The sequence below is a fragment of the Lathyrus oleraceus genome, chromosome 6 (genome assembly GCF_024323335.1).
Source record: "Lathyrus oleraceus cultivar Zhongwan6 chromosome 6, CAAS_Psat_ZW6_1.0, whole genome shotgun sequence".
Lineage (NCBI taxonomy): Eukaryota > Viridiplantae > Streptophyta > Magnoliopsida > Fabales > Fabaceae > Lathyrus > Lathyrus oleraceus.
Genome location: NC_066584.1, coordinates 460,161,142 through 460,188,045, shown reverse-complemented (window position 1 = coordinate 460,188,045; position 26,904 = coordinate 460,161,142). Strand labels below are relative to the sequence as shown.

Below are 26,904 nucleotides of genomic sequence, written 5' to 3'. Positions count from 1 at the left end.
AGTTGACTTGCAAGCCCATTCACTTGGTGGAGGTCATGTTGAGATCAATAATGTCACATAAGTAAGTTGTGGTTAGACATTACTTGTTCCAATATAGACCTAAGAAGCCAAGGACCTTAGTTTACCTAACCCATCTTGGCCTATTCGTAGGACGTAGTGCGAAAGTCGTTCAAATGTAAGATTTGATACGATTGTTACGCGATACTACACTCATAAGAGTCTCTCTTGAGAATATTGTTGGAATACGAGTAGTCGTTCCTCTAATAATATCCGAAAGATGGGATTATGACTATGGGAACCTTTTTGTAGAACATGTTTGGCAGGTTTAAACCTTAGTACACTCCTTTTGGGTGGTTCTTAACCTAAACTCCATGCTCGTGACTTGCGACAAACCCTTGATTCATGGTTGATCCGATCAGGTATCCTTAATATCAATGAAACTCGGGTGTTGATAAGGTGTAAACCATAATCCGCCAAAATGGGTGGTTGATATTAAGGATAACATGATCCATCCCATGACCTTTGTTTGGTGTGCTCTTAATTTCTCTTCAGACAGTGCAACCTGACAGATGTTCAAGCAGATACAACAATCCTGATTGACATGCCACTATATTGCATTCACATCATCACATCATTTGCATTCATATCATTTAACACATGTTTATCCTTTTCAAGGGGGTTTAAATCTTCTTCTTGATTCTAGTCGGGGTTTCCTTCTTACGCTGTTTATCAAATGTGAGACTGAAATCAAGGGGGTAGAATACCTTTTGGAATTGATAAACATGTCATTGCATTTGCATATTCATTAGCATGTCTTGCATAACAGGTACTGCCGCCGACTGTGACCATTCCAACTGCAACACCACTACAACAACAACAATCACAATGTCAACCAGCTCAGTATCAACAGCAGCAATAATTGGGTAACAGACCCGCTTATCAACAGAGGCAAAGGATGATGGACCGGCGTTTCGACACCCTTCCAATGTCGTACGCCCAGTTGCTTTCTAGTCTTCAACGACTACAACTTGTGCAATTACGCACTCTGGCTCCTCCTGTTGGTAGACTTCCGGTGGGTTACGACGCCAACGCTAGGTGTAGCTTCCACTCTGGGGTACCTGGCCATGACATTGAGAACTGCAAAGCTTTTAAGCACGTAGTTCAGGATCTCATAGATTCAAAGGCCATCGACCTTGCACCAGCTCCGAATGTCGTCAACAATCCCATGCCCCAGCATGGTGGTGCGAACGTTAATTTGGTAGAGGGAGAAGCTAAGTCCATTAAGGATGTGTTGAAGCTGAAGACTCCATTGTTGGATATCAAAGGATGCTTGCTAAAGGCCGATGTTTTCCCCGGTTGTGGGAAGGGTTGTTTGGATTGTGCTACTCAGGGCGGAGGTTGTTTGAAGCTACAGCAGGGTATCCAGGCCTTGCTCGACAAAGGTATCCTCCAGGTTGAAGATTTGTCTATCCAAGAGTCTGTGGAAGAGGTTAAAGCGGGTGCCTCTATCTCATCCTTTAAGCAGGCACGGGCCGTGGTGGATTCAGGTGTTGCTCCCGGTTGGAGGCGTCTGTTGGAATTACCAGTGAAAGAAGATAAGTTCAGGATTGGGTATCAGCCAGTTTTGACTTCTACAACACTTCAGGGGCTGATCACTTTCTCCAGTGCTGGCATCATTCAGTATGGTCAAGTCTCTGCAGTCAACGAAGAAGATGGGGATAGTGATTGTGACATTGACAACTGGGTGCGTCCGAGGATCCCGGGTGAAGTCATCAACAATTGGTCTTCTGAAGAGATTATCCAAGTCACTCTTCTTGAAGAGTAATTTTCTTTGTTTATTCATGCATATCCAAGTCTTACGTTCCGCCCAGGGCGTAATGACTCATTGTAGGGCCCATCTATGTGACAATTGCATTTTTATCATAAATAAAGGACGTCTTTTTGCATTCAAATATTTCGTTCCCTGTCTTTCTATTTTTGCAGTTTTTCAAAATAAAAAAAATGGCAATGTTTTGTTTAGTTTTCACTTCTTGTTCACACTCATAAGCACATACCATCACTCATGCAGATGCACATCACCGGATCCTATTGATAACGGTTCTGCTATGGCTCGCTTCGACTTTGAAAATCCAATCTTTCAAGCTGAAAAAGAGGGTGATGAAGATTGTGAACTCCCTGAAGAACTTACCAGGTTATTGAAACAAGAGGAAAGGGTTATTCAACCGCATCATGAGTCTGTTGAAGTGATTAATCTCGGCACCGAAGACGCCAAGAAAGAAGTCAAAATAGGAGCAGGCTTGGAAAACAGTGTCAAAGAAAGATTGAGTCGGATGTTACGTGAATATGTAGAGGTTTTCGCTGGAAAAATCAAGAGAGGATATGGAATGATGAATGTCAAGAAGCTTTTGACAAAATCAAGAAGTATCTCCAAGAACCTATAAATCCGATGCCACCAGTTGAAGGAAGACCTCTAATCATGTATTTGACCGTGTTAGAAAATTCAATAGGGTGTGTGTTGGGGCAACATGACGAGCCTGGTCGAAAAGAGCATGCAATATACTACCTTAGCACAAGGTACCGACTGTGAAACAAGATACTCCCAGCTCGAGAAAGCTTGCTATGCTTTGGCTTAGGCTGCTCGCCGACTAAGACAGTATATGTTGAATCATACCACTTTATTGATTTCTAAGATGGATCCTATCAAATATACATCTGAGAAACCTGCTCTCTCCGGAAGAACAACGAGATGATTGTTGAACTCTGCACGCAGTTCAAAATAAAACACCATAACTCTTCTCCGTACCGGCCAAAGATGAACGGCGTTGTTGAGGCGGCAAATAAGAACATAAAGAAGATTGTACAAAAGATGACAGTAACGTACAGAGATTGGCATGAGATGCTACCTTTCGCCTTGCATGGGTACCACACTTCAGTACGTACATCGACCGGGGCAACCCCTTACTCCCTGGTGTATGGTATGGAAGCAGTCCTACCTGTTGAAGTGGAGATTCCTTCTCTAAGAGTCCTGTTGGATGTCAAGTTAGATGAAGCTGAATGGATTCGGACAAGGTTCAATGAGTTGAGTCTTGTCGAAGAGAAGCGAATGACAGCCATTTGTCATGGGCAGTTGTATCAGAGTCGGATGAAGAGAGCCTTTGATCAGAAAGTGCGTTCTTGTTGTTTCCAAGTCGGAGATTTAGTTTTGAAAAGGATCCTTCCTCCTCAGACAGGTCGCAGGGGCAAGTGGACTCCTAACTATGATGGACCGTATATTGTCACCAAGGTTTTTGATGGTGGGGCTTTAATGCTTGCAACTATGGATGGTGAAAACTTCACTTCCCCTGTGAACTCAGACGCAGTTAAAAAATACTTCGCATAAAATAGACCCGCTGGACAGTAAAAAGAGTAGTCCAGGCAAAAATGGGCATCCCGACGAACCAAGAAAATGAAAAGGTTCGGGAAAAAATTAGGGATTAAAAATGAAAAGATCGTACACCCGGTAAGTTGAAAACCTGAAAAGGCAACTTAGGCAAAAATGGGTATCCCGGTGGATTGAAAACCCGAAAAGGGCGATCCAGGCAAAAGTTAGGGATTAAGCGAATGACTGCGTTCTGAATCTCATCTCGTGCCAATGACTGGAAATTTTTGAAGGATAGGAAACAGTCCAATCACTCTTTCAGAAAGCTGATCATCTGGAGGATCTTGAAGACGAGCAAGTCATAGCAGAATTGGAACCCAATAGAAATCCATTTCACATTGCCATTAGATTAATTTCTGTTTTTATCTATTGTGCGATTACCTCTTTCCAGGGATTGCTTCCTAATGTAAATGCCTATTCAGAGGCCATTCAATCAATAAAATCATGTTATTCAGTATATCTCTGTTTTCATTTTCATTTTACTGTTTTGTTTGCAAAAATGACGTCCGAATTTTTGATAAACATTGCATCATGACACATAAGGGCTTTACAGGTACATGCTTAATAAACATTTAAAATTGCTGTAAATTTTAAGTGCTTTGGATCGTCTATTCAGAACAGATACCCTCGGGGCATTTCCTTAAAATCTCCTGCAGATGGTCGTGAATATCTTCCCCAGTGAAGTCGCCAACAGACGAATTCAGTGTCTTGACCCTGCAGAGCTGATCAGAGTGTTGGATTCTTCAATCCCCAGCAGTTTCTCACCACCGTACTTCCCCAAGCGGTTGTTTCAAGACATACACTCCCCAGTAGAGTTGACAGTGTCAGACTATATATCCCCAGCGGAGTTGACAGTGTCAGACTGTATCTTCCCAGCAGAAGTGGCTGCTCCTTAGAGTTCGATGCCAGATCGATAATCCCAATGCCAGATCCACGGTTTCTTTCCTTGAAGCAGAACCTCGGTACCGTATCAGTGTTTGCTCCCCCTGCTGAGTCATCTCTCGCAAATCGTGGTTGCCAGAACCATTGTAGCTTTCCTCAGCAGCAGGCTTCCAATGCCATTCTTTCCCCGATCAGAGTCTCGGTATGGCCAGAACACCGCATGGCTAGTCATCTCCCCACAGAGTTCATTGTGGTGTGTATCTCCAGCAGCCTGGCCAGAGCCCAGAGGATGATAATCATTTCCCCAGCAGATCCCCTTGCCTCGGCTTGGCATTCTACCCAGCATTTCGCATCCCTGCATGTAGAATCATATTGCATTGCACCCTTCCAAATCGCGTAGCATTTCCATTTTTATGGAGCATTACGCCATTGAAAAATTCAAACATACGCATGTAAGCATAAAACATTCTCGGTATCCCAAGTGATAAGCTAGAAGTTGTTTCCAGTACTCAGACTGAAGATTGTTCATGACTTACCTTTGTTATCCCTAGCAAGTGTCATTGGCCCATGCGCCGCCTCTATTATCATTCCCTATTTCTGCCAATGCTGACAGGCATGAAGTTTTCCAATGTTCAGATCGAAGAAGTTTCCGACGTTCAGGTCGACGCAACTTATGGCATTCAGGCCAGTTTTCCGGTATCCAGACCGAAGTGGCATTCAGGCCAGTGTTCCGATGTTCAGATCGAAGAAGTTTCCGACGTTCAGGTCGATGCAACTTGTGGCATTCAGGCCAATTTTCCGGTATTCAGATCAAAGTGGCATTCAGGCCAATTTTCCGATATTCAGATCGAAGTGGCATTCAGGCCAATTTTCCGATGTTCAGATCGAAGAAGTTTCCGACGTTCAGGTCGATGCGACTTGTGGCATTCAGGCCCATTTTCCGATGTTCAGATCGAAATCCTTTCCAGTATTCAGACTGATGAGCGGCATTTAAGCCATGGTTATTTCTGTGTTACCATTTATTTTGGTATCCTGTTTAACATTCTTTTTCGATATTCAGACTGACTCTCACCGTACCAGACGAATTCTTCTTTCAAGACCACCTCTTTGCTGATTCTGACAGACATTGTTACTTCACTTCACTTCAGTGCAAATTTTTGGGCTTTTATTGTATTCAATCCCTTGATACCTCGAAAGTACGAAAGCAGCTGCCATCTTCTTTCCGGGTCTCCAGTTGATTGAATAGGGGCAGCTGTAATACCCCAAAATTTACCCTTCATTTTTCCTGGAAAAAAAAAAACCTGAAGGGAAACCTACAGGCTACTCTGCAGCAACCTCCAGGCACCTCTGAAAGGTTCATTCTGACTCACAGACTTTCAGCTCAAGCAAACCCTGCCATTTGATTTTTCTTCTCCAATCAGGTTTGCCCTATATCCATCATCTTTATGCCTTTAATTTGAATGCTCTAAATATATGAGGTATTATGGGTGAATTTGATACCCTTTTGATGCATGTGTTTGACAAGAGGTTTAGGCCTCCTACCTTTGGTTGCTTTTTATGAGCTTTTAGTGAATTGAAAGGGCATGATTTATGTGATTACATTTTGATTTGAGGGCAACTCTTGGTTACCCTATTTTGCTTCACTAACCCTTTTGTTGAGTTTTTGTGAAGGCACCTAACTTTTGCAGGGATAACTTGCGTGGTTTCCCACTTTATTTGTGGGATACCCCCTAGAGGTTTCATTCCGATTACCTGTACTGACTCACTTTCTTTGACGGTGTTTAGCTTGGAAGGATCCCTGGGTTTCCCATTCCTTTAATTGCTGTAACTTCGGATCTTTATCCGTGTGGTAATTTTTTCCCTTTCTCATACTTTATCGCTTTCTTAGCTGGAAGACCTCGATAGGAGGCAATGTTTGAGCCCCTTGGTGGCATTTTACTTTGAGATACATGTTTTGTGTTTTGTATTCATATCCCTGCAGGTAGCGCGGTTCCTTCGTCAAGGACTGCCTTTTTGCCCTCGAGCATCCCAAACCCTAAAACCCAAAGCAACACGTTTACTCCTTCTACTACAGGCGAGTAAGTCTCCAAAGGTCGAGCATCCGGTAGATTGCGTAGTAACGTTGTTCGTCCAAAACCCAATCCATAACCCCGTAGTTAGCCGAACTACGGCTTGCTCTGATTCTCATTCCATATGAGATACGTAGGCATAAGACGCGATGTCTTAGCGAGCACACATCCCCCCAACCCATAGGTCAGCCGAGCTACGAAGACTCTGATTCTCATATTCAGATGAGATACGTATGCAGTGGATGCGACATCCGCGCGAGTCATTTTCATTTAACCCTTTTTTTTTGGCAAACAGCACAAGATAAACCCACACCCTTTAGACAAGAACTACAAAAGTGGATCCCGTAGAGTACTACGGATGCGTAGGGGTGCTAATACCTTCCCTTCGCATAACCGACTCCCGAACCCAAGATTTGGTTGCGAGACCCTGTCTTGTCCTTTCCCTTTTTCAGGTTTACTTCGAGCGTTTCCTTTCCCTCCTTTGGGATGAATAACGCACGGTGGCGACTCTTCTGTCATTCTCTTTCGCCGGTTGTTTTTTTCGCACACTGTATTTTTCAGGTTGCGACAGTAAGAACTAAATCTTCTTTTGATAGCAAAAGTGTACCAACCAATTTGGTTAAGTAGGAACATAACACTATCTCTTATACCTAAATTAGTCATGGTACGTCCATCGGGGTATATGGTTAGTGTCATCTCTCTCTGAGCTAGAGCCTTAAAGCATCTCCTTTGACCTCTTCCTCTAAAAACTATATCCATGTAGTCTACTTGTTGCATAACGAAAGTCAGTAGCTAGATAAATTTAAGTAGACAATAGCACTAAGTCAGTAATGGTTAATAATAAAGAAAAATACGGAGTGACTTTATGAAAGAGGAGAAAAAATGGATAGATAAAAAATGACATTAATAAAATAGGAAATATTCGCTATGATTTATGTTGATAGCGCGACGACTCAGAAGTGTAAGTACTCATGGTGGTTCTTTCGAGGATGAATCCTCAGTCAAACTTTTAATTATCCTCGATTTCCATGGCCACTTATCTAGCCATCTCTCATATCCATTACATTTTCTTCTTTTTCTTCTGTGAGGTAGTTTATCCTTCTGAACTTGTGGTGGTGGTTCTGGCTCTATCCTGAGAGCTAGCTTTTCAGGTTTGGGTTCAATTTTTTCATCCACCACCTCAAAGTCTAAATTTCCCCTTTTAATACTAATGAGTTCCCTAGTTTCATGGTCTTCTACTCTTCTCTTCTTATTCAGGATCTCAAAGAAAGGTGCATTGGTGTTGATATTTTCCAATAGCTCCTCATACCTCTCGAATTTGGGTTCTACCTTAACTTCCACAAACCTTCGCGAAAAAGGAATTGGTGATTTATAGGGAGGAGGAATAACACATAGTGCTTCCTTCTCTACCTCTTCGACAACCTCCCTTTCGGGTGGTGTCAGTGGATCTTTCTCAATCTCTACTCTTTTCTCACCTGAACCCTCTTCATTATCACTCTCCTTAGGATTTTCGGTAGATCTTTCACTGGTGATTGCTACAACATCTGCATGTTTCTCAAGGAATGGTCCTAGAGGTGTCTGTGCAAGTAGGGAGTGTCATGCAACAAATTGGACAAATTGGACAAATTTCCACTTCAATGAGTGTCATGCAACAAACTTAAGGATCAAACCAACTACATGCTTAAACAATAGTTAATCCAAAAGGCTCTAATGTGAGTGCAATTTCCTTGAGATCCGAAAAAGTTACAGAACCATCCCTAGAAAAAAATTGTTAATGTAACACCTAAAAATAAACCTGAACCTTCTATTGTTGTTGAGGTTGAAAAAAAGAATGTATCACCAATCCCTTTACCACAAAGAGTACTGGAAAATAAGAAGATTAACGAGGAAGAGAATTCTGTTTTTCAGATAGAGTTGCTTTCTGAAGTTGTTGAAGAAGCTTATTCTGATTTATTTTCAGCTGATTTTCCAACTTTATCTGGTTTTGCTGATATTTACTCATGTGATGATTGTACTAACACTAACATTTGTGTTGTTTATGCTGAGATTGATGTTGCCTTGCAGAGTGATAGTATAAATGAAGTTGTTTATGTACCTAAAGCTTTTGACATTCTGGTTGCCCCAAACATATCATCTATTGAACAACCACCTTCTTTAGAGCTTAAACCACTTCCTGAGGATTCATATTATTCATCAAAGCTTCAACTTAAGCAGAAACATAAGAAGGGAATTGGATGGACCTTGGCTGACACTCGTGATATTATCCATTCCATATGTATGCATAGGATCTCACTTAAAGATGAAATAAAAGTAGTGAGGCAGCCCCATAATCATTTGATTCTTGATATTATGAAAAAGGATCACTTTCACGCGTTCATTCTACACTTTTACTTATCAAAGATTCTTCTTTGATCCTGGAATACAAGGAAAATGCACTAATCAAAATTTCAAGGCCAATGGACACTACCCAAAGCTACTACATGAGAACCCGACTTTGGAAGAAGAGACTGTAGAAGAACTCTCTTTGAGGAAGGCTACTTATGCAACCACTTATCCTCCTTGACTCCTCGGGTGTGTTCCTTCCTTTCTCTCACTCTTATTTTATATTTATGCTCTTTCATTAAGGACAATGTATGTTTTAAGTGTGGGGGAGGGAACCATTAATTTGTTTTGTTTTCTTTGTTTTTTCTCTGTTTTGGTTTTGATTTGCTTTCTTAAAAAAAAATTGCATGTTTTTCCTTTGGTTTTTGAGTTACAATTATGAATGTTTTTCTTAGTTCTCTTGACTAAAGTCTTGTGGTGTGCTGTGAAAAATTTGTTGTGCATTTTTAATATGATAGGTAAGACTAAACTCCAAATTGTATATCATTTGTGGTAGATCAATTAACCTTGTGAGATTTTGAGCCTTATATGGATAACATTTAAAAATCCATCTCTTTCTTTCTTGTGTCATTCACTCATGTTTGTTAGTCTCTAGAACTTGAATTGACTCTTGTTGATGTTGTTGTTTACTTGTGCGCACTGATATGATAAAGAAAAATTTGTTTTCTTTTGTTTTTTTAGCCAGTTAGCCAAAAAACCAACCCTAAAATAATTGCATCCCTTGTTTGAAACCCCCTTGAGCCTATTATATTTTTTTATTATTTAAAACTTATTACAAGCCGAGAAGTGAAAAACAATATTATCACCCTATTCAAAGGGTTGAAAGAGTCTTGTTTGGAGTGTGTGGGGTTGAATAATTATGTTTGTAATATTTCAGAAGTTGGCAGAAAAAGAAGAAAAAAAATAGAAAATAAAAAAAGGAATGAAAAAATAGAAGGATAAGAGGAAGAAAAAATAGAAGGATAAGAGGAAGGAAAAAAAAGGCATTATGTTTGTAATATTTCAATACATGTCAATACATACTCCTTCAAAAAAAAGAATAAAAAGAGGAAAGAGAAGAGAAAATAGAGTTGTTCAAGTAAATGAAATATTTTGTAAATTCAACTCCTGCAGTTTCTTTCAAGTCGCTTTTATCTCTTTGAATTTTAGCCTAGTACCCCTTAGGATTTATCTCACCCTTACCTTGACTACATTACAACCAAATAAAAGTCCTTTTGATCTTTGTGTGCATGTATTTCAACTGTGGATATTAGAGTCCTTTCAAGCTTATGGTAGTACTAATTTTCATGTTGTGCTTTAAGTGTAAACAATTAATCTAATCACTTGAGAGTTGAGTGAATAATATCCTGTGAGGATCTTACTGCTGTTGATGTACTTTTTGGTAATCTATTTTTCTATCTGCTTTGAATGTCACAAAAAGTTGCTTACTAACACCATATTCTTGAATCTTAGACTTAGAATTATGCTTATATCTTGTATCTTGAAAACTTTTGGAAGTGCATGCTCTATTTTCTTTCCTTTTGTTTTGAAGTTATAATTTTGCTCGGAGTGCAAAAGTTCAAGTGTGGGGAATTTGATCAGTGCATATTGATGCACCTTCTTATACTATTGTACTTAGGCAAATCTATAGTTTACTCTATTATTTTTACTATTTTAGTGTATTTTTATATTTAAGTTTATTTTTGGTTTTATTTTATCTTCGTACTTTATTTTCAGCATAAATAGTTATTTCATATCTTGTTACTATGTAGATCATAACTTGAGCTACGAGGATCGAATTGATGCGTTCTGATATGCGTTGGAAAGCTGAGAGGATAAGCTCAAAGTTTCATGTTGAAGTGAAAAGCTGATTCTAAGTGAAGGAGGGTCGAATAATTCGTTAAAGTTCCAGACTTAATTAAAATAGTTAGTTTGGGTCAGTTTATGTAATTTTCGGGTCGGATCCTATAAGGGCCCAAATTTACCTTTTATTATATTAGGTCTTTCACTACTATAGAAATCCTAGTTCTGAATTTTGAGGAAACAATATTGCTTAGAAGATTTCATGGAGAGTTAATTCCTAAAGAGTTGATTTATTGTATTCGAATTCCACTTTGAGGTTTTTAATAATTTCAGTTTAATTTCGATTTCTTTTCAATTCTTCCTATAAACTCGTTTGCTTAATTCGATTACTTTCATTTGCTTAATTCGATTGTTTCTTATAGGATAAAGTTGATTAAATTTGATTGTTTGTATGATCCTTAACTATAATCGCGTTAGCGTAGCTTTTTCGTTATCGTGCTTGATTAAGTCGTGTTTGCTTAATTCGCGTCTGCTTAAATCCGTTTGCTTAATTCAGAAATTAGGGACATACATCATATAATACCAATTTGCGCTTGTCAATGGGTATTGTAATCGAATGTGATTGAATCCGCTAGAGAATTGAAATTATAAGAATCGATGATAAGTCGGAAATCGATACAATAGATTAGCTTATTTATCAATTTTGATTTTACCTTTAATAATCATCGATTTAAGTTTTGAACCTTAAAAACCCACTTATTTTCATTCGTTTGGTTATAACATTCAAGAGTCCTTGTGATACGATATTCGAGTGTCGCTTCCGTTTTACTACACTTTTAAACTCGTTTTTGACCCGTGTGCGACAGCGGATCACTCGTACGAAAAACAATTTTGAATTTAGAACAAGAAACTATAACCGAAAAAATAATATTTTATTTAAGCCAACACCAATTATTTACGAATCTCGTCGTTTCGACAGTCTTTACATACCGATATCGATTGGTTTAACCGGACATGGATCCGGGTACAAACATGATATTCAGATAATTAAGCATACGATAAGGCATAAGCAATTAAAATGGAAATTAAAATAAAACATGGAATATAAACCAAAAACTTGGAATGAATGCTGATTCTTGAATTCAAATAATGCCGACACGCTTTGGCAATCGGGTACACCGTTACAATCAAATTCAGTTGCTTAAAACAAAAATCGCAATAGTCCCTGATGTGGAGAATCTATTACTTTACATGTAAATATTTGCCTAAGAAATACTAACAACAAAATCTGACTAAAAAAATGCACACGCGGTCTCTAAAGACCGAAGTCTATATATACTCCCCACTCCTCCTTAAAAGTAGTTATGAATATCTAATAGTTGGGAGCGGTTTGTTGAATGAGCAAAAACCGAACGTGAAGAAAATTGTGGAGAGAAACAAGGAGGACTGGGTTGGTGGCGGCTGCCACAACCCTAATTTGATCACGTGGCGGGCGCCACTTTCATGTATGATGGGCGCCACATTCATGTAATATGGTGGGCCCGCCCTTCATAAATCCTTGTGTCGGGCGCCACCCTTCTTCTAATATGGTGAGTGTCACCATTCTTTATTTTTCTCCATTTTCTTTCCTTTTTGTTTCCTTTTTGCTATTTTCCTTTTCTTTGCTTAGACATCTCTTATTCCCTAAATACCTGAAATAAACATAAAATACGGGGTGATACTATGGAAAATCATGTAAAAAGCAATGCATGTTAATTCAAATGTACGATACATTTTCGCGTTATCAGTCAAGACATTGCAAAAAGAATGGGACCAAAAATCCTTCTAAGCAAGATGTCGTATTGAGTTGAACATGGTGACTTGGAACTGAAGAAATCACCATTGTCCGAAATTTGAACTTCACCAATCTCATTTCCAGGCCAAATTACTAAGCATTTTGGACCTAAACATGTTTAACCAAGTCTCCAGAAGTTAATTGACCCTTGAAACACATTATTTGGCTGAGTTTTGATGGATTGCAAGTCGCACTTTTCTCACTTCATGATCAAATTTGTTTTGCACGAATTAAGCTTGATTCCACACATCTTTGCATCAAAACAAATTCCCTATAAATAGAGGAAGCTACTGCATTCATTTCCATGTTTTTGAGAGCCAAGAAACCCCTGCTTCAATCTGAAACTTTCCAGAAAAATTCAACTATCGTGTTTTGAATTCCGACTTACTTCAACCTAGTTTCTTGATACCATTAGCAACTTTGGCATCCTCTGAATCTTTTGCAACAATTCTGAAGCTCTGAGACCTCTTGATGTCCTATAACCAGATCGAGCTTCATCAACTGTTAATCACCATTTAGACAAGGTAGTTCTGAGAACCATTTGAACTCAAACAAGTTACCACAAAGTAGTATTTCACTCTCTGATGCTTTCCCATAACTTATCTAGTTTTGATTGATCGTTTTCATCCTTTATTTTTTTTCTTGGCTTACTTGCTTCTGAAACTTCTCTAAAATCCCGTGTGCTTAGTTTAGATAAATGAATTTGGAGCATGAGGTTGAATTCATGATGAGGGGGCGATCACATTGGTGGTGGTCTCACGTGCTGAATTTACCAAACGATGAAACTCCAGTGAGGGATCATCAGGGTAGATAATCGAAGTTTATCCCAGGTCATCTAAGTTTTGAGATACGCTGGACATTTGAAATGTTTTGATTGGTCCAATTTGAATTAGATTCCATGTTCTATTTTGGTTAATTTCCATCTTGCGCCCTAACCCTTATGATTGTTGAATCTGCCACGTCAATTATTGAAATCAGATCCAATGCTTCGTGTTTTTTCTGATTTAATTTCTTTTCTATTTTAATTTTTAATTGCATTTTCTTTTAAAATTCATAGAAAATTCATTTTACATCCAAAAAATCCCAAAATAATTTCTAAAATTCTTTTTTATTTTTCTCCATCTGATTTTTATTTTTCCATATTTTATTTTATTGTTTTTTATTTTCATTGAATTTCTCTTTTTTCCTTTGTTTTAATTAGTTTAAAAATACTTTTCTACATTTTTAAATTCTAAAAAATTTATTATATGCTTCTTATTTTATTTACAACCTTACATAATTTTCTTGACCATTTATTTGGTGTTTTGAAGGACTTTATTGATTTTTCGTTTTATTTCTATTTTAAAAGTCATTTTAAAAATTATTTTGATGCATTTAATTTCATTTTATATTTGTTTGACCTTTGTGTACTTCTGTTGGTCTTAGATCATGATAGTTTGGACCATATGTCTCATCAAACTCAATGGATATTGGGTGTTGATGGGGTGAAAACCTTAATCCACCAAAATCGATTATTGATTTTTATGATGACTTGATCAAACCTTTGATTTAATTTGGGTATGATATCTCTTGTTCCCTTCTTCTTCATCTCTTTCTTTTTATTTTGATCAATTGGATGGTTTGTGTACATCTTGTTCATGATGTATAGATTGGTACTTGATGAACTTTCATCATTTCAAATCTACCTCCTAATTGATCATGGATCATTCAAGGTACTTTAGATTTATGCATAATTTTATCCTAAGTACTATGAAGTATGGATTGAAGTAATGTACCATCCTCCTAGCCTTTGTTCTTGATCCATCATCTTTTCTTTTTATGTGACATGGCTTTAGGAGAATGATTTACATATCATGTCTCTAGCATGTATTAACACAAACATTATTATTGACCGACCTTAGATAGTTGTGACTTCTACATAAGTCTAATTATGATTTCTTAACATAGCATTAAATTTGTCTCGAAAGTAAGTCATTTTCATAAGTTTGATTATAAGTCTCCTACTCCTCATGGTATTGTCTGAAAATATTGCCTCCTTTTATGAGAGCTAGTGACATACTTATTGATTTTAGCGAAGTTGCATCCCTTCTCAAGAAGTTCAGGGAATGGATCAATCAAGGCTTAGTATGACCATAAATGTCTCAAGGTGATCAATAGTATCCCTCCATCAACAATCAAAGTTTGTACTCACCTCAATTCAAGTTCATGAAGCCACTATCCATATAGCACTCCAAATTAGGGTTTTCGCCAAAGTCAACTTAATGTTGACTCTTTGACCAAAGCATGATCCTATGGATTTAGGAATGATCCAAGGTATTTAAATGTGTCCTCACAATCCAGTCATATGATTCAAATGGCTCAAGAAGTTAGGTTCATGAGCAGATGAAAGTTTTGAACACAACTGATGAAAAATCAACAGATGCTTAAAGTCAAAGTTTGACTTTTAAGGTTTTTGATCAACCATGGACTTTCCACATCAAGGATCATGAAAATGTTATCAATTAAGTAATTTGATCAAGTTTATTCAAGAAAATCAAGGTTACTTACAAAAGGGGCAAAGATGGAGAAATTGGAATTTTCACTAAGTTCCAAAAATCATGTCCAAGTACCCAACTTTACAAGGCCATAATTTGTGATCCAAGCCACCATTTTCTTTGCTCCAATGATATAATTAAAGGTCCTACTTCATACTTCAACTTTTTCCTAGGTGATGAAATCTAAAAATGCATGGATAAGGAGATATATGGCGATGAAGTGGAGGATTCATTTTCTTGTCAAGAGATAAAACATTTAGTGAAATATTCAGAATGCTAACCTAGTCAAGTGACTAACTTTATGCCAATTTTAACGAATATCCTAATTTATTCAAGAAAAGTGTTCAACACGAAAGTTGTAGATCATAATTCCATCTACCCAAAATGTCCAAGAGCAAGAATTTCCCATGCTTGAGCTGAGAGAATCGAATTTGGAAATATGGCATCATGAAGTGGTTCATAGGTCGAATTACAAGCCAATTTGCATTAAAAATCCAAACAAATCCTCAAGATCTACAAGTACATGTATCCCCTTGTTTCTAAATATCACTCTAATTAGAGGAACTCACAAGCTTTGAGCCATTATCCAAGTAACTAAACCATTACACAATGAATTATTCCATTTTTGCATAAAAATTACACTTCCATTAATGTAAAGTAGCTTTAATCCAACAAGAAACACCATTGAGCTCCCAAATGGCTTTTGTTATGATTCATACCAACTATAAACCTCAAGTCAACTCCTATGCTCCAGAAAAAGTTCAACAAAACACTCCATGTACTCCATGCTTTTGCCATGCTTCCCACTTGGTGATTTATGCAAGAACTAACCAAGCAAGCAAACTAGTACAAGCCACAATTATTTTATGATATCTGAAGCTTCCTAAACTCTCAAGGATCACTATAAATAGATGACAAAGCCTCATCTATCCACACACCAAGCTAACCAAGCCAAACTTCATTTTTGCATGCTTTTGACCTTAACCTCCATTTCTCCCATTTGGCTCGAGCATTCTGCAAACCAAAGAGTCCAACCATCTCCTGGGAACTCATAGACATTTTGAGAGACATCAAACATTAGCTGGAAATGGTATTGAAGAGGCATTGGACCTTTCTCCAATAGGTATATTATTTCACTTTGAAACTCACTATTCATGCATCATTTCCATGTGATTCCTGAAGCAAACGTGTAACATTTATTGTGTTAAGGTTGATCATTAACTCACATGCCATTTATATTGATACTTATGTGAATTTAAGTTGCATGAAACCTAAATTTCAGTTCTGGTTTGGCGTTCGTGCATCTTCATCTTTGAGTATTATCTAAAACCTATCGTACCATTGTGTTCCTTACATTGTCATCCAAACTTTGCAGCCATCTTTGGACGACTACAACTTGATGCATGTTCATCCAAACTTCCCAAACATGGTACCAATGTAAAGAGGGAAGATCAAGGAACATCTTTTATGGTGAAAGTATTTTCAAATGAAGCCTATAACACATCTTAAAATTATCATGAACTTTCTTGAAAATTCTAACTTGAAACACTTAGAAAATTTTCTAAGTGTTGAGCTTTTGATGAATTTGAAACACCCGCCTTAAAATGTTCATAACTTGAACCATGGTGCTCCAAATGCCACAAACTTAGTATCTCCTTAAATCTTGAAGAAAGCAAAACAACTTTCATGTTAAGGACAACTTGATTTGAAGCTTCGATCATAGGGGATATTGGCCATGAAAACAATTGATCATTCACACCAAACTTTCCAAAAATAGTAAGTTCTCAAAAAAACCCTAATTCCCAAATTTGGCAATTTTGATAAATCTCTTGATTTTTTTGATTCTTGTCATTCCACTGGCCATATTTGACTCATGAGACACAAGTTTTAAAAAGTCAAGAGTAGACTCTTTGGTTTCACAGTTGACTTTTGTTCTACACAATGAATACATCTTCTCTCTTGATCAATTGAGCTTCTTTTGATTATATCTAATGACCAATACTTCTCACATGAATGCTTTGAGATATCTATAGGACCATGGAAACAAGTTTTGCTCAAAAAGTCAGTCACAAACTGACTTTGACCAAAACCCTAGTTAATAGCCAAATGAGGGGAGAATGATGTCCATCTTCAAATTTCTTGCCAATCTCAATCATCTTCGAATACAATGAGCATGTTGAATTTTTTTAAGGAATATGGAGCCCTTGTGGCTTGAGTGAACCATGAGATTATGGAAATCTACTCACGAATGACTTGAATACCTGTCCTTCTTCTCTCTTGCTTGAAATGAACCAAGAGGACAAGATACCTTAATCCCATAACAATAGAACCAATGATATGCATGAGTATATATAATAAAAAGACATAAGCCAATTAGGGTTAAAAGGAAGAGGGTAAATTTTGGGGTACAACAAATCTCCCCTTTTCCACACTCTTTTGTAATCCCCGCCCACAAATCTTCATAACAAGACTGACTAAATACCACATACTCCCCTTTATTGATTTCATTAATTTATCCTTACATACTGATCCCTAATAGGCATCTATCAACAAAAAAAAAGATAAAGTCATCAAAATTATTTAAGCATTGAAATGCAATAAAACTCTATCGAAAGAAAATTCAAAACCACATAGCTCCTAACCACTCACACGACCATTATGGAGAAGCTACGCCATGCAGAGTTCTCGACATATGAACTAAGACACGGGTGTAATCATGCTCTGTATCTCGCAGGTCATAGACTGCATAGGTAGTCCTCTACTTCCATGTATGGCGTGTAAATCATCATCCGTCTTATCGTATCTTGAGAGAGTTTAGTGTTCATAACTCACTACTATCCAATCAGAGTTATACATCGAGATTAGGATCATCAAGTTACCATGCTTTACTAAAAGGATAACTCACTTATGTGTTGTGTCAATAGGAATAATGTGGTTTGGTATTCATATAATACCACTCACATGGGGATCCATATCCGAGGCCATGTTCACAAGTGAATCATCTAGCTTCGTACCATAGTAATCCATTTGTAATCTTTAGATACAACAACCAATCAACTGGTTTGGTCTTATCGATTCCATCATCTCACAATTCCTTCCAGATCCACTCCCCATGAACATACTCAATCATGACGATGAAACATGTCCAAGGTTCCCCCAAACCAGATGTAATAATTTAATAGTCACCCTGTGACATTCTAAATAGTGCCAAAATGAACAGACATAGATCTCAAGGTTAAGTAGATGAATATATTCCACCTCTTTCTTGAGGGAATAAAATGACATCCAACAAAATTCAAATCTAATAACTCTTGAACTAATAGGATGGAAGGGTATATAATCATAATTCTTCTCAAGGGGTCAAGGGTTATAATCATAATGCTTCCTCATTCGTGGGAAACACTTAGGTTTGAGTTTGACAAACTTATATTATGTCGACAAAAATCCCATATTCTCCATGAATAACAGGTCCATCCTCATGAAGCATAGACATACTACTTGGTCATAAGGGTATGATGTTTTACACCGAATGGACGATTTTCACCATACATGGAAAATAATCCTTTCTATGTCATCCGTTGTAGTGATGAAAACCATCGGGGTTAATATAATCGCCTTCAATCTATGTCCTTATGTGCAATTGATTAACATAAGGGAGTCATATGCTCCACATTGAATGGAATAAAATAGGTTGGTAAAGAATGTTCCATGCACCAACTACTAACCCACTATTTCACCCTTGCTTGCATCTATCAACAAATCTCGTATGCTTCACCGGATCTACATGTGGTCTCTTTTGGGCATCCACGTAGGAAATTCCTTGTTATGTTTCCTATATTTTGGAAACGATAAAATCTCGATTGTTTGGTCTTATATTCCTCAAAGTGAAACCCCTTGAAAAGACCGCATCAGGGTTCTGACTGGACTTAATGCCCTAATTTTGTTTTCTCTTCGCTGGAAAATCCTTCGGCTTCGGCTAAGGGTTAGATTTCTTGGAGTCCCTCCTTTTATGTCCTAATTGCTCCATTTTCAACAACCACAGTTGTATCATCTGTCTCACGTACTCCTGCATTCAAAATTAGTAATACTTCATTTATACTTCACGTCCTTAGCTATTCCCATCATCCAGATTTCCTTCCACTCATTGGGCTCAAATCACCCTCGACCTTCCTCGTGGTCAGTCATTTATGATCCTGCATGTCACATATGTATATATTAAGTTGACCATGCCTTATTCTTCATATCATGTCATTAAGGATCATGCTGACAATACACATATATGAATAAGAAAAGATTTTACTAATGATGTCTCATGGTTGGGTTAAGAATCAACCCTGATTGGATACAAACTGTAACACCTTAAATAATATGCATCTAGAATCATATATTTGGCATGTTAAATTTATAACTGAGTACAATTAAAAGCATCTAAATGACATATTCGATAACTATGACACTAGGTAAACAACGTCATTCATACATAAATTAGATGTCTAATATAAAAATACTAATGATGAGTACACAACGGAAGCACAAAATGAATAACAAGGTCTTCATATCTTCAGCCCATCCTGAATTTTCCATTTTATCTTGTTCCAACAAACCTGAAATGGTTAAACACGAGGTGAGCTATAACTTATCTCAGTGGATTTCAATCTACACAATAAGTCCACTCGTCAAAGGTGTTTTTAAGTCTATCTATTTATAAATGAATCTTTCTCAACATTGTATATCCAAGGATCATGCATATACAAGGATTCGAGATCCAACAATCTCATATAGCGTGTGAATTACATTACTCGGGTACATATACCCCATCGTGTACCTCATAGATAACAAGTATACATGGCATCTTTCCTCGACCATAACTTAGTATGCATGTTTAGACACGGATCACAGATTCCAGACTAAGTGAGGGATGCCATCTCCCTGAGCTCAACCTCTTAGATAGGCCTGATCACTGGTCACAGAATCCCTTGGTTATATAGAGCTTCTCTTCTCATCTGCTACACCTCATATGGGCTCATTCATGGGTGACGAAAGTCAACCTTTATATGGAACATCTCTCCCAGGCCACCACCTCCCACATGGGCTTGGTCACGGATCACGAAAGTCCATCTCTATACAAAAATGTCTTTCCCCAAACACATCTTCTCATAAACATGAACACAGGTCATAGACTACGAAATGTCTTTCCCTGGTCATTACTTTCCATAAGCGTAAACTCGGGTGTCAGACTTTACACCATACTTCTCTATATAACGATAACACTTCCTCAGACTTCCAAAGTGATCCTTGATATTCCACACACAAGTTAAAAAATATTTTCCTTGGAAATCGATCATTTGCTACACGTACCAACTAAGGAAACCCCACGTGTCAAAATATCTTATCTCTAATTGACCACTCATTATACATACTAACTATGGTAAATTTTTATGCATGAATCTCTCATCTTTAATCCATCATTCTCTACACGTTCCAATGAGGGTAACCTCACTTGTATGAATATCTCATATATAATCGATCATTCGCTTTTCGTACCAACTAGGAGAACATCACATGTACGAATATCACATCTCTTATCGATCATTCTCTACACGTACCAACTAGGATAACCTCGCATGTACAAATATCTCATCTCTAATCGATCATACTCTACAAGTACTAACTAGGGTAACCTCATGCGTACAAATATCTCTTTTATAAGTGAACTCTCTCAACCTTAAGTTTTCTCACATTATGTTATCCATTGATCTTTAGTTAACCAGGAATCTAGAACCTTAGGAAAAATAATTCTTGATAATTAATTCAATCCTCAAAAATCATAGGTTATCTCATAATAACTAAACAATAAAACTGCACATACCAGCATAGTGAAGTACCACTACATTTATTTTATAATTAGGGATTCACCCATTCTTTATCAATTTATTTCAATAGGAAAAATACTATAGAAAACCCTAACTCTAAATCACATACATTTTCTTTTAATAATCTATATTGAATAGCATGAGTGAATTCTCAAGTGATTTTAGTCCATTCAACTTTACTCTATCACATAAAGCATGGCAAAAGAAAATATCACAAATTGAACCAACTAGGGTTTTATGAGCAAACGAGGAAACAGGAATTTGGGAGCTGCTACGGGTGTCGGTAGTAGCTTCTACAACCCATAGCACGGAAGGCCTCATCCCCATGAAAAACTCAATGAGTTGATATGGCCCCCGTAGCACCTTCTACTGAATGTAGCATAGCCTAAAAAATGATACTTTTCTTGCTATGTGTTTGTCATCTACAATGCATTCAAGATTTCTAGACAAACTTAAACACAACATGATTTATGATGATAAATAGAACTAGAAAATCATTCTCATCAACATGCATGATTTGATCTAATCCATATCATGAAGATTTTAGAGAAATTGTAGCAAACATCTTCTTGAATTTATCATAATTTCCTCTAATTGTCATAACTGAATCATGTTTTACTAATTACAAGTACTCTATTTACTTCATAATTAACATACAAGTAATTAGACACATGAGATCAATTCATAGCATGCATTTTCACAAGAACTCACACAAGACATGCATAAGTTTATGAATTCTAATTATATTCTCATTATTTAACCAAAACCTATTCGCTATTAACCCAATCAAACACATGAACTCCTCCTTTTAAGTTAGAACTTGAAACTTGAGGATGCTGATATGAAGATGGTGATAGGCACTTGATCTTTCACACATCATTGCATTGTTTTGTCTTCAATACTTTTTACACATGCAAGTCAATTCCTTCATTGTTGATCAAATTTCTCTTATCTCCATCCATGGATTATTACTTTTGGAACTACACTAACCTCCTAACTCTTTCTAGCATTATATAGACTCACCCCAAAACCTTCATTTATATTGTTCTCCTATTTAATAGTATGATCAGTGTCTTGAATAACAAAGGTGTTCTCATCATGAAAAACCTAACTCTTGTTAACCATATCTATCACAACCACCTCACCATATTATAGAATATCAATTATTGGATCAAGTTATCTTATTTCCCTATTAATATGAGTGATTTGAATCATCAGATTAAGGTGTTCCCCACGGGATGAGTTGTTGAACTCTTCCAATCATCTTCCAAATGCTCTACAAAAATAAGAGTGTCTTCCTTGATAATCAGAATGTCTTCCTTAAAAATAGATGAATCTTCCTTGATAATATGAGTGTCTTCGTTGATAATAGATGGATCATCCTTGAAAATAGGAAGTCTTGAAAAATTTCAATTGCTCTCCTACTAAATATACTTGTATGTATTCTTCATCTTATCACCCACCATTTTTGCAGTTCAATCCACCTCTTCCTTGTTTTAGGTATCAATTTGGGGCAAGATTCGACGACATGACCAATATCTTTATAATGAGCACAATATTTTGGCAGCTACTCGTATGCTATCTCAACATACAAAGGATATATTTCTTGTTCCACCATGATTTAATCAAATAATATTTGAGAAATATTAATGTTAAAAAAAACCTTGAGAAATGAACAAAAGAATGATTTCTCATAGCTTCATGTAGCATGAGTAGTGTACTTATCCCTCTCTCAATCTCACACAAAGTATGGGATCTCCAATACTCTAGAGGGAGATCATATACATGCATTTGTGATTGTACATGAGTTTTTCTTTGAGTAGAAGGATTAAAATTCGGTTCCCGCATTGATCATCTTATCCTCTACAGTACTAATCAAAATTCAAAAATTCCCTTACAAAATGGGACAAGTTTCCAAGATGCAAAACTCATTCAATTCATTCCCCACTTAAACTAATATATCTTTGGGTGACATTGGCTAGAGTCCCTTTTCCATTGTCAATCATCCCTGAAGATGATTTCTGCAATCATCAATACCATTTTGTTACTCTTCGTGTGTTATTTTAACACTGATGGATTCCCCTTTCAAAGTATGTTTGTGAAGTAGACTTAGACACGACAATCAGAGTACTTATATTTGTCATCGCCATGTACACATTTAAGATTCGGTCTCCATATATATATATATATATATATATATATATATATATATATATATATATATATATATATATATATATATATATATATATATATATATATATATAAAAGCTTAAGCCTTTATATTCAATAAATATTGACGGTGTTGTGATCCTGTAAATCTTTTTTGCAAAATGACAATGGATATTGTCATGTTATATGTTACATATTACATTTTGCCATGCATTGCATTTTGAAAAATTAACTATTTATATTTCTAAATTTTGTTAATGTTTAGTATAGAAATTACTCAAACAATACCATATATTAAAAATGTATATAACAAAAAATATTGAATTTCTTAGCACAAAATAAATATAATAAAAATAGACGCCCTTACAAATTAACTTTTACTATCCCATCTATCATCATCAACAATCTAATCACCTATTCATAATTGATTATGATTCTTATATTATCATTGACAAGGATTTTATATTTACCAAACAATTATAATTTATTTTGTAAAATAAAAAATAATATTAATTTTTTTTATAAAAGTGACAATTACATTTAATCTAAATAAATATATGAACTATTAGGAGATTATTGAAAAAAAAGAGTGAATATATTACTAGTATTTTCATGCTATTAATATTACACAAATAATGCATTGCATCCCGAAAAGAAACCACCTTTACATGTAAGCATTCAGAAACTAGAAATGACACAAATAATGTTTTTATTATATAGTTTTAAAAAATAAATATGATGTTAAATTGGGAAATGTTAAGTAAAAAACAAATTATAAAATTATAAAATTTAAACTAAATATCACACTTTTGCTGCACATTATATTTTAAAATAGTTTTCATTCTTTTGTTGCGCATTATCATCAATAATATTACGTGATAACTATAATAAATTTACCATTTTGAATAAAAGAAAAAAAAAGCCAAGATACTTATATTATTGTTGTGTATTGTTTTGAAATTAAATATTAAATGATTTTAATATATTATTTAAAAAAATTCTTACAAACAAGCATATTTTACCTCAAAAAAATTCATTGTATAATCTAAAATATTTATTAACTCAAATTTAGCTGCGAGAACAATTTAAGTAATACTATTCTAAAGAATATATTGAAATCTTAATTATATGTTTTTGGTATAATGACAGTAATATAAACATATTTATTACAAGTTCTAGAATGATCAAAGTACAATTTATCTAATAGATAAATACAATATTGTAAAAGAGTGAAAAAAAATTCATTGAATTTCCTACCATATAATAAAGTAAAAAGAGATTAGATGTGAATCTCTAAATAAATATTTTAATTTAATGAAAAGGTAGAATGAATAAAAAAGAACTTCATTCAATTTTTTAGCCAAATCCAAATTCTAGAGACAATTTATTTACTCAAAATTTGGCTATAAAATGATCTCTTCACACTCAATTACAATGTGTCATTTCATAGTTTGAAGTTTTAAACACATTCATATTTTTTTCTCTTCTCAGTTTTTGAATTTTAACCATGTCAATGGGAAGGAAAGGTCATGGTCGTCAAAAGATTGAGATGAAAAAGATGAGCAATGCAAGCAACCTGCAAGTGACTTTCTCGAAGCGTCGCAGTGGGCTCTTCAAGAAAGCCAGTGAACTTTGCACACTTTGTGATGCAGATGTTGCTCTCATTGTATTCTCACCCGGTGAGAAGGTGTTTTCCTTTGGTCACCCACATGTTGATACGGTCATAGATCGTTATCTATCACATATTCCACCCCAAAACAATGACACCATGCAATTCAGTGGGGTTCATCGTGGCGCCATTTTGCATGAGCTCAATAGTCAGCTAACTAAAATCAACAATATATTGGACATTGAGAAGAAGTGTGGTGATGAGCTAAGCCATTTGCGCAAGGCAATTGAGGCTCAGTTTGGGTGGGTTTGTTCCATTGATAGAATGAATAGAGCTCAACTTGAATTATTCAAGAACGTTTTGGAGGAACTTAAGAAACTTGTTGCACAATATGTTAGGCTTGTAATTCAGGGTGCACCTATCCAAACTATTCAACCACAATTTTTTCAAAACCCTATGATGCAACCTCATTCTTCTAATTTCAATAATATGGGGGGAAGTGGCGGATATGAATTCTCTCGATTCTTTTGATCAGATGGCTTTGATCATCCTTATGATGGCCCGAATATTTATTTTTCATGTTGTGTTAATCACTTTCAATTATAGCACACAGTCTTAACTAATTTTATTTATGAGATTTGGTTATGACTGAATTTGAATCTTTAATTTTATATTGTATTATGTATTGTTGAAATAAAGGGCATCTTATTTATTTATATTTCACTATCTCTAAAAAAAAACTATTCATCTTTTAAACCTCAATGAACCTATTTTATTCTTCATCGTTATTAATTATTGGTTAGGAATTATGAAATTACAATCTAGTGTAATAAAAAAGGTGGGCGAGAGAGTAACGATAAAGATTTGTGGTATATTCATAAAAGTTATTGCATAATTTACATTGAAATTTAATATTATAATAATGCAAGAATGAGTCTATTTTATTACAAAAGGATTCACACTATATATATCTACATTATTATGAGATGAGTAATTTTTTCAGATCTTGTACCAAGTATATCTCTCTTAATCTAAATTTTTAAAAAGAAAATTCCGGAAAGAAAGAAGTTCCATTTAATACTTTAGACTAACAACCTTCTTAAGAATTAATAATTTAACTTAAACCTTCAAAAAATAATATACCACAAGATACAAACATGAACCATTTAGTAGTTTGGATGATAAAAGATTACTGACATTTGATATCCCTATTCTGATCTTGTACAAAGTGTATCTATGCCAACAATGATTTTAATGTGTCATCTGGATTTGGAGGTGTGGTTCTAAGCTACTCTTAGACAATCTTGCTTTGTTGAATTAATTTGTTAGCTCATTTTATATTTTTTTACCACTTGTTTCTTTTATTTATATAATTATTTGTATTTAAAAAAATATAATAGATTGTCGTGAAGAGTAATGAAATAAGTTGGGTCAAGATATATAATTCAAGCCGTCAAAAAGCTCATAGCATGTAGCTAGTCTATTGTATTGTAGACATAGTTTCAAAATATTTGTATGTATGACCTTCTAACCTATTTAAGAGTCATTTCAATAAGAACTTATTCAAATAAATAGTCTAACATATTTTAAATAGATTAATGAACTAAAAAACTAATGAGATGAACTCCCCTTTTATATATATCATAAAATTCTACAGAATTTAATTTTATATAATATTGTTTTTTCAATTTTAAATTTATAATATTGATATAATAATAAATGTAAGTAAATAAATAGAAATTATTGAAAATATTAAAAAATAATAATAATAATAATATACATTTTTTATTCATATTTATTAAAATATGTCAATTGCATAAATATAAAAAAACAATTTATGTGAAAAAACGAGTAGCATAGTTTATTTCTAAAATTATCTTAACTAAGATACAATATCATAAAAATTGATAAATTAATATTTAAATTTGTGAGAACTTTGACTAAAGATATTATATGCCTGATGATCTAAATATTTTTTTGGCAAAAAAATAGCAGCAAAAGGTGCTAAGAAATATATTAGTTAAGAGATCGCACACATGTTTTCTACTCTATAAATATAGATTATGATATAGTTCATATGTCGAAGGTGTCTTTAATATCTCATTTGTTTCTTAATGTCCAAAGAATTATGGAGTGCCTCTTGAATGCAAGAACTGTATGGGAAGAATTAGTTTCAATCCAGAAATTTTTCTAGTTGAATCTTGAAGCAAGCTCAATATCCCTCAACACACAACTGATTTTAGCCAAAGGAGCCAAAGTAGAATCCAAATTCTCAGCAAAAACGGCCACCAAATCACTAAGGTGATCACTGAAAATTCCAGCATAAGAAGAAGAAGAGGCAGTAGAAAC

At 35.5% G+C, this 26,904-nt stretch overlaps 1 protein-coding gene across 1 annotated transcript; it reads left to right on the top strand.

Moving 5' to 3' along the window:
- Window positions 1–24,370: 24,370 nt before the first annotated feature.
- LOC127097423 (agamous-like MADS-box protein AGL62) lies at window positions 24,371–25,273 on the top strand. The gene has a single exon (XM_051035917.1). The coding sequence runs from the start codon at window positions 24,454–24,456 to the stop codon at window positions 25,084–25,086; it is 633 nt and encodes a 210-aa protein (XP_050891874.1). The 5' UTR covers window positions 24,371–24,453; the 3' UTR covers window positions 25,087–25,273.
- Window positions 25,274–26,904: the final 1,631 nt, after the last annotated feature.

Bases quoted from the DNA above. Each gene is read 5' to 3' on its own strand.
- LOC127097423 (XM_051035917.1), top strand. From the start codon at position 24,454: ATGTCAATGGGAAGGAAAGGTCATGGTCGTCAAAAGATTGAGATGAAA.